The 7,841-nt window shown below is 48.5% G+C and overlaps 1 protein-coding gene across 10 annotated transcripts in view; it reads left to right on the top strand.

Annotated features, from left to right (window-relative positions):
- Positions 1-7,841, top strand: part of LOC113205733 (multiple PDZ domain protein-like) — a 98,911-nt gene that overhangs the window by 9,941 nt on the left and 81,129 nt on the right. For 9 of the 10 annotated variants that reach the window (XR_008011148.1, XM_052267483.1, XM_052267485.1 and 6 more), the window contains 7 exons: positions 110-214; positions 1,875-1,895; positions 2,752-3,340; positions 3,511-3,735; positions 4,123-4,227; positions 4,912-5,037; positions 7,026-7,235. Coding sequence is in view for 9 of the 10 variants with exons in the window: in XM_052267483.1 (XP_052123443.1) it covers positions 110-214; positions 1,875-1,895; positions 2,752-3,340; positions 3,511-3,735; positions 4,123-4,227; positions 4,912-5,037; positions 7,026-7,235 (1,381 nt within the window). In the remaining variant the exon portion in view is untranslated. The remainder of the gene's footprint in view (positions 1-109; positions 215-1,874; positions 1,896-2,751; positions 3,341-3,510; positions 3,736-4,122; positions 4,228-4,911; positions 5,038-7,025; positions 7,236-7,841) is intronic. The other variant, XM_052267481.1, reaches the window with a different exon arrangement.

Genomic DNA, 7,841 nt, shown 5'->3' with positions numbered 1-7,841 from the left:
ATTCATTTAGCATTTCCTCTCACGAAACGTTGCTAGCAAAATCACAAAAGATGTTCCCTCCACAGTGTGTAGTATATCGATGGTCCCTGACGTGAGTGTTGGTCTGCAGTGTGACATACATCCCCGGGGAGGCTGCCGCCGCTTACAGACGGTCCCTGGCAGAGGTGCCCACCGTAACGCCGCCCCCTAAGCACACGAAGCAGCCCTCACCGAGGTAAGCACCGGAACCACACTTATCAATATAACTCTTTCAAACTTTTAAAAACGTTAAATTATAACTCTCACAGTCTTCTTATCTTCTTCTAAATTTTAATTATTCTGTTCGAATTGTATCTTAGATCTTTTCTACTGGTTTCTTTAAATTGACAAAAATTTCTTTTAGTGTGTTAAAAATTCAAATTCTCTAACAGTAGTTGTTTTACTCGTCTTTCTATCTTACACATTACTTTGCATTGTCACATAGAAAGCACACACTATACTAACATCACTCGCACTTGAAGTTCTTAACCTCTCAAACACCTAACGACGCAAAAACAAATTACATGTTGTCATTTTATGTATATTTACCAAAAAAGTACTTGTCGGTCAAAATACGGCGGTGTACCCTTCTATTTTCTTGCGAACTTTGCCACCAAAAAGTTACATGTACTCTTAAAAACTTGAAAAATTGATTTGACAATGTACTTTACGAATGTAAGATACAAGTTTGTATTAGATGAAAATAGCTGCAATCAATTAGTCCATTTTTACGTAAGAATTATGCAGTGGGTTAACGTAAAATAGTTTAATGAATATTTTGCCGTTGGGTTCCCTGCATGAATATTTTGTGCGGCATAGTCGAATCCCTGAATGAACTCTTTATTTGTTAGCTAAAATGTGAATGTCTGTGAAATGCTTCTCCGTTTTATTTTCCATTTCATGTTTTGAGCTCGTTTTGTTCTTTCCTGTGACTTCTGCGATGGAAGGGATATGATTATCTTATGCTTCGTAATAATCCCGATAACTTATTGGGTGTTGATTTTATTCGTGTTTGTTTTCATAGAGTTTTACTGCATGCAGAAAACGCGCAGCATTTGAACCACCATTAGCCTAATTTAGCTGTGCAAGGTAACTATCATCTTTCTTGCATGGTGTATGTAGCATGTGACTGTGTTGTTTTAGCCTTGTTTGTCTTGTGTAGTATTTCAGGCATGATAGCCTTGTTGAATGTTAGCAATATGGCTCTGCTTATAAGCTATGCGCATCTCGCCGTTCAATACCTTCTTCCCTGCCTCATAAGTTCTACGCCTCCCTCGGGCCAAAAAAAAGCAAGGACAATAATTAGACCCATTATTGAGGACGAACTGATTCGCCTCTGCTTTTGTCAGTCGTTCTGCCTACGACACGTCAGCAACCACTTGTTGTCCCTGAACAACGTCAGTAACGTTGCCACCCTCTTGCTCTGGTGTTGTGTTGTGTTGCTGTAGCAGTGGTATTAGTTTTCTCTCCCACGGGGGCAACGTGCCGTGCTCCACCCGCGTGCCTGGCTGATTGGTGTGTGCTCAAACTGTTACTGGCTGCGTATATTCTCTGTTTGCTCCGTGTTGTGTGACTTTTTCTCGTTCCTTTTTTTTCGGGGGATCCAAAGGCAAAATGTGTAGCAGTATTCCTGGTGGAAAAAAAAACAAAGCAAAAACATTCTCTGAAAAGTCGCGTAATTCTTGAGTTTGCGTGCCATTTCGGGCGCCGTTTAACGAGTAACTGTTCTCTTTCCGCCTCCGTCCCTCCCCACACCCCTCTCATAACTGCAATAACTGCCCGTCTCTTCACCGAGGGTAGCCTCTAATGCTTGTTTCTCACGCTATCGCCTCCTCCTTCTGTTTGGTGCTCGCCAGGATCTTTCCTGAGTACTACCGGTAAGTGTCTCGCCGCTTCTCGCTCGCAGCTACACCATAACCTGATAATAAAAATAATAGTCGCGGGCATGTCATGCCGCCCACGCACGCAAACACGAAAAGGCTGTAGTCGAATCACTACACGGGTACCCTGTGAGAAATGAATGCTGGAACGGTGTGCCTAATCGTTTCAACAGTTATTTCGCAATGGGATAGGTCAACCTGCGGTGCTCTGGAGCAAAGGGGAGAAGAACTATTTTGGCACGGTGGTGATATTAGGGGTTAACCACGACCAGGGGTTGAGAAACACAACAGTTTTCGTACCCTTGTCCGTAGTTGTTACCTCTAAAATAACTTCCTATTCTTTTACTACTGCTCCTCTATGAGGCCGTTGGGATGGCTTTCAGGTTTGCTTCGCTGAATTTTAACGCTTTATAATGTGCTGCTCTTGTTTTTTTTTTTAGTTTTGCAATTACGCAAGTCAATAGCGATAGTCACTCTCCTATTTAATAGTTCCCAAGAGTGTAAATAAAATTATGACCAGTTACAAAACAAATCAAATCAAAAAAAGAAACTGATGCAATGGTTTGCAAATTAATTTCGATAGCCTAACAGTCTTTTAAATAACGCCATTGTATTTGCAAAAAAATAAAATAAAAATAAAGACGGCATTAAAAATCCGCATTACGCCCGCAAGTGTTTTTTAATACATTTAAGTGAATTATTTTGCGAAAAGTTGAGGCACGGTGTTGTACTCGCTGTGCCCACCTCGTTCACGTGAGGTCACGTGACGTGAGGTCCTAGCTGGCGCACGCTGTGCCCCGCACCCCTTCCCGCGACCCCGCTCTTCTAACCCCAGCCCCTTCCCGGTGCGCAGCTCGCCGTACATCTACGAGGACGGCGCGGCCGCTCGCGCCCGCAGCGCCAGCGAGAGCTCCGCCGACCTCCTCGAGGAGCCGCCCGAGGACGACGACGGGGAGCCGCCACCGCCTCCACCGCCACCGCTGATCGAGGAGATCGCGCAGACCCCCGCGGTCGCGGAGACCTCGCCGATCCCACCGCCGCTGCCGCCGCCCCCGGAGGCCGACAACCACCCCGACGAGCACCCCGACGACTCCCTCCCCGAGTCCGAGCCGGAGCAGCAGAGGCCGCCGCTCAAGCCGACGTCCACGCCGCTGTACGCGCACGTGGTCGGCAAGGAGTTCCAGCTCTCCTCCGAGGAGAGCCTCAACGAGGAGCTCCTCCGACTCAGGGACGACACCACCATCTGCCCGCTCGTCGGCCAGAGCGAGCTCCCCACCGTCGGCACCTCGCCCGCGGAGCGCTCGCCCGCGCACGGCGTGCCCAGGAGCCTCCACGTCCAGGAGTTCCCCGTCGTCGGCACCTCGCCCTCCCCGGACCCGGACCGCGACTATGACCTGCTGCGGCCCGACGCCAACGCCACCGCCCGCCGCGTGAGTCTGCAGGTGAGAGATGATATCTGCCCAACAACAAAAACCATTCCAGAAAAAAATCTGACAAATCTCAAATAAAAAGATAACAGAAATAATCTGAAAAATTGGTGTACGCTTGAAGTTTTAGTAAAATACCCATATTTTCAAGCAATTTTTTACTCAAACACGCGTTGGTTTTATAGGTCGAGAGGCCCGCCCGGCCCCACGAGCGCCGCCTCAGCTCCATCTCCCCCGTGCCGGACGTGTGCGTGTGGGCGCCTCCGGCCGCGGACAGCATGACGGTGACGCAGCACCAGGACCACCAGGCCTCCGCCATCCTGCTGGCCAAGCGGTGGGGGCCCGAGAGGATGGTGGCCGTGCGCAGGGAGCCCGACTCCAGCCTCGGCATCAGCATCGTCGGCGGCAAGGTGCGAAAATAAACCAAAACGAAACGAAAGAGGGAAAGAGAGAGAGAGAGAGAGGACTTAACTAATTTCGCCAAAGTTTTCCGTCGTCGCTGGGTTTGGTCTATCGTGATCGCCTTCTCGCGGGCGAAGACGCGGGCCAAACGACTCTACTGCTACTCGTCTTCCGTGTCTGTGTTAATCAAAAAGTTGGGGAGGAGTAATTACGTTATTAAAGTCTTAACAACTCTCCTCGAGATGAATCTACCTGCTCCCGACTCTGCCGTTACTTCGCCTATTTTCGTTCTCAGTTTCTTCACCATCTCATGGCACGATATAAAATGTGAAATAACTCTCTTGTTTCTGCGTAGTTTGGCATATTTTTTAAAATAAATCGGAATTTGTTTCCAGGTGGACCTGTACAACGCGGGACCTGACAGCAGCTCTTCCATCTCTGGCATCTTTATCAAGAATGTTCTCCCCCAAAGCCCTGCCGGGAGGACTCAAGAGCTCAAGGTGAGAGCCGGAAAAACAAATGGGAAGCTAAAAGCCTTTCCCCGGGACATTTTCCCCGTGCTCAGCAAAGTCTGAAGAGTGAGGAAGTGTTTGTTGAATAAAATTTAGCCCCCCCGGCAGCCTGCAGCGGTGGTTTGCGGGAGGCGGGGGTGATTACGATTCTGCTGACTCGCGCCGGTCGATACCCCCTCCGTTTTAGAGACGCTACACGTCACTCTGAGCGGTAGTCTCTAGGTTGTCCATTAGACCCACAACACTTTAGATCCCTTCTCGCCTTCGCCCTGATACCCCCACTTCCTACTTTTCTCCCCCTTTGCCCTCCTCCTCCCCCGCCGCTACCCTCCCCTTTCTCTGCACTCCAGCGGAAGGGGTATCGCTGTGCCGCACTTCGCAAGGGCGCGCAATACACCGCAGCGACGCGGGGTATCCCCACGCGACTGGGTGTCACTGTGAAAACTAGTCGTATGTTATTTACATGTGAACTTTCCATATGATGTGTATCGTAAAATAACAATTTGGAACTGTAAATTTACAAGCACTTCGTATCGACTTGGAATTGATCGACCAGCAATTAATCGGCTTCCGCAAATTGACAACATATTTTGTAAATAAATAAAAATTACAACACGTGTTGTAAATTTACGAGGATATTTTTCACAGTGTGTTGTGCTTTCGTGTTCGCAGACCGGCGACCGCATCCTGGAGGTGGAGGGCGTGGACCTGCGCTCCGCCAGCCACGACCGCGCCGTCGAGGTGATCCGCGCCGCCGGCAACCCCGTCCGCTTCCTCGTGCAGTCCCTGATCCAGTGGGTGAGTAGTGGCGCGGGGATGTCCCTAACTGAGAGGGGCGAGGCGCCGCGCGTCTCGTAGTGTCAAGCTTTAAATTCTTTCGAATAATTACTCCGCGATTAATATATATGTATATACGTCACTCGTGGCGTACACCCGTGACTCGTTATATTTTGTTAACATTCCAGAAATATAATTTACTCAATGTGTTAAATTTTGGAGATATTTTTTAAAAAGACGTCTATGATGGTGTCACTAGCAGATTTGGTATATTTTGTAAACAATGCAATTTTTTAACATCAATCCCACCACGTACGTCGTACAGCGAAAGGTCAATGGCGAGAGCAAGGTGTGGGAGTCAATTGGTAAATACTTCGGGATTAACGCGCACTGAGCATGGTGTTCAACGGTATCAAGTTGCTTTACTGCATTGTAAATATACACTTCGTATCTCTTCTTTCTGTCGGCTGAAATGCATATACGTTGTCAAAAGTGAGAGAAAGTAGAAATGCTCATGTCTACATTGAAAAAAGTAGAGACACCAAGGGCTGTTTTGTGTACCTGTTTTTAATGTAGACGTTTGGGCACTTATACTCTCTTTAATGTAGACAATGTAAGCATTTGAGTTGACAGAGTATCCAAGCATTTTGTACTGTCGTTGGTTTCAAAATTAGAAACAAAATCTTGCACTCGCGTTGTCAAAATATTTTGTTTAGCCCGACAAATTTTGAAAGTGGTGTGATCTTTTTGTGTAGGCGTACATTCTTCTGATCTGAAAGTTTGAGAACCTAGCATGATTTCTATATACACCGTATAAATACAAACATCACCTGGATTAATACTTTGTACGGTAAAACGACGCATGGCTTCCCCTGTTGGTTATTTTGTCGTGAGGTGTTCCCCCTTGATCTGAGTATGTAATGAAAACCTCAACCTCAACGACCCGAATGTCGTGTGTTCTCTATGATATTTTCCCCCAGACCGACTGATTGAATTTTTCAGTTTGCTTCGATGTTTTATTTTCTTCTGTCAGAGTAGCGTTTCACTGTTACGGTTGCTGCAAGCACCATTATTTCGTAGGCGTAGTAGTGCCAGTACAAACATAATAGGTCTTTTGTTATTGCCTACACGTTGTTTACATTAAATCGCGTCATACTAGATTCATATTAACAATACACTGGAACGCTACTTTAACACACCCAGTTTTCCCTGCCCGGCTACGTTTAAAACAGCTAAACATTTGGACATGAATGTGTGGTCCGTATTTACGGCGACTCTTGGGCAATCATTACGTATTCTTTTGCCCCATAAATTGTCGGTCCGATCCGCATTTAGTCCAGTCAAGTAGCCGGGCAGCAGTGGTAGCCAGCCGGACCGAGTGCCAGAGAATGCAGACAGTGCTTGATTTGAGCGGGCTGCATGGCTCCACAAGAGCTTCGCGTTTTGCAGCAGTCTTTTGCCAAAACGCTGCCGCTCGCCGCGGTGCCAACTTACTGCGACACTTCCAGCAGCGCGTGCTCCACAGTGAGAGAGAGAAAAAGGAAAGAGAGATGATGGATGTAAACAACTCCAACTGTAAATTGTGTTTTGTGCTTTCGAAACATTACGTATGTACTGTACGGAACATATGTCGAATTAGATTTTTCAAAATATATTCAAAATATATCCATAATTTTGAATTGGTGTGTTTAGCCACAAGTATTTTCAGTAATTGACGTCTTAAAACCGAACTAAACTGCGCGCGTATTTTAAACCAGTAGTATATCGTTCAATCGATCGAAATTAATCAAACTAATCTTTCTAATTTGTGTGTGTGTGTATGTGCAGGAGACGGTACGCCGTGGTTGGCATTGACGTGTGTCCCTCTTGCAGGACCGCTAAGTTGGCACTGTTGCGCTGGCTGCTCGGCCCGGCCCGGCGCCCGCTGGGGCTGGCCGTTGTGGAGGAGGAGGAGGATCCTAAAGGGCAATGCACTGCGGAGTGGTCTAGCGCTTGTGTTGCCGTTGCAGAGCGGGGCAGCTCCGCTCCCGAGTCATGCGCCCCCCGCCTCCTGCACAGGACCTGCCCGCGGAGGCGTGGCCGGCGTGGGCTCCTTGCGACGAGCCGCCCCCCAGCCCCCGGCCGCCCCCGCCCCCCGGCCCCCAGGGGGGCCCCCAGGGGGGCCGGCAGTAACCGGGACCGACTCCAGCGGCGCCGCGTCCCTGCGCTCGCCCTCCCAGGTACGTGTACGTGAGCGAGTCGGGGGAATGCATGCAATCAATTTTATATATACCCAACCCTTACAATCCTACGCAATCTGAACCCGAATCCAACGGTCTTCTTACAGCTGGTTTTCGCTGCTACAATGTTGTACCTTTTTAAAAAGTACACTCGAATCTTTTAACCAGAAAATGTGCCTTGTAACTATGAAAGTTTTATGCTGTTGTGTAAATTATCAGGAACTTCTTTAGCAATTTTGAACGTTTTCCTAGTAGTCTTCACTATACCCTGACGCCCCCATCATGACTCTCGCGCCCGAGACGGAGTGACGCACTGCGGACAGTAAAGCACCTCGGCAGTGAAACGTTTACATGATAATTGTACCCCCAACCCTCTCCAAAGGAATGATAATAGAGAACGTTAATAATTCTCTGCGACGGCTGGAGAGGCAAGAGAGTTGGGGGTAGGGGGGCTACAGGCTCCAAAGGTGCTCGGGGCCGCGGGGGGCAGGGGTTCACTGCGTAGCGGCACGGCTGTGCTGCAGGCCGCATTCTTAATGCCTCCCATTGTTACAAGACTTGTCGCAGAACCCCCTCTCCATCTTCTCCCCGCCCCCTCCTCCCCTC

Source organism: Frankliniella occidentalis, unplaced genomic scaffold (genome assembly GCF_000697945.3).
Source record: "Frankliniella occidentalis isolate FOCC.00 unplaced genomic scaffold, Focc_3.1 Scaffold53, whole genome shotgun sequence".
Taxonomy (NCBI): domain Eukaryota; kingdom Metazoa; phylum Arthropoda; class Insecta; order Thysanoptera; family Thripidae; genus Frankliniella; species Frankliniella occidentalis.
Note: the sequence above shows the minus strand (reverse complement) of the source record. Positions and strands in the feature narration are given on the sequence as shown.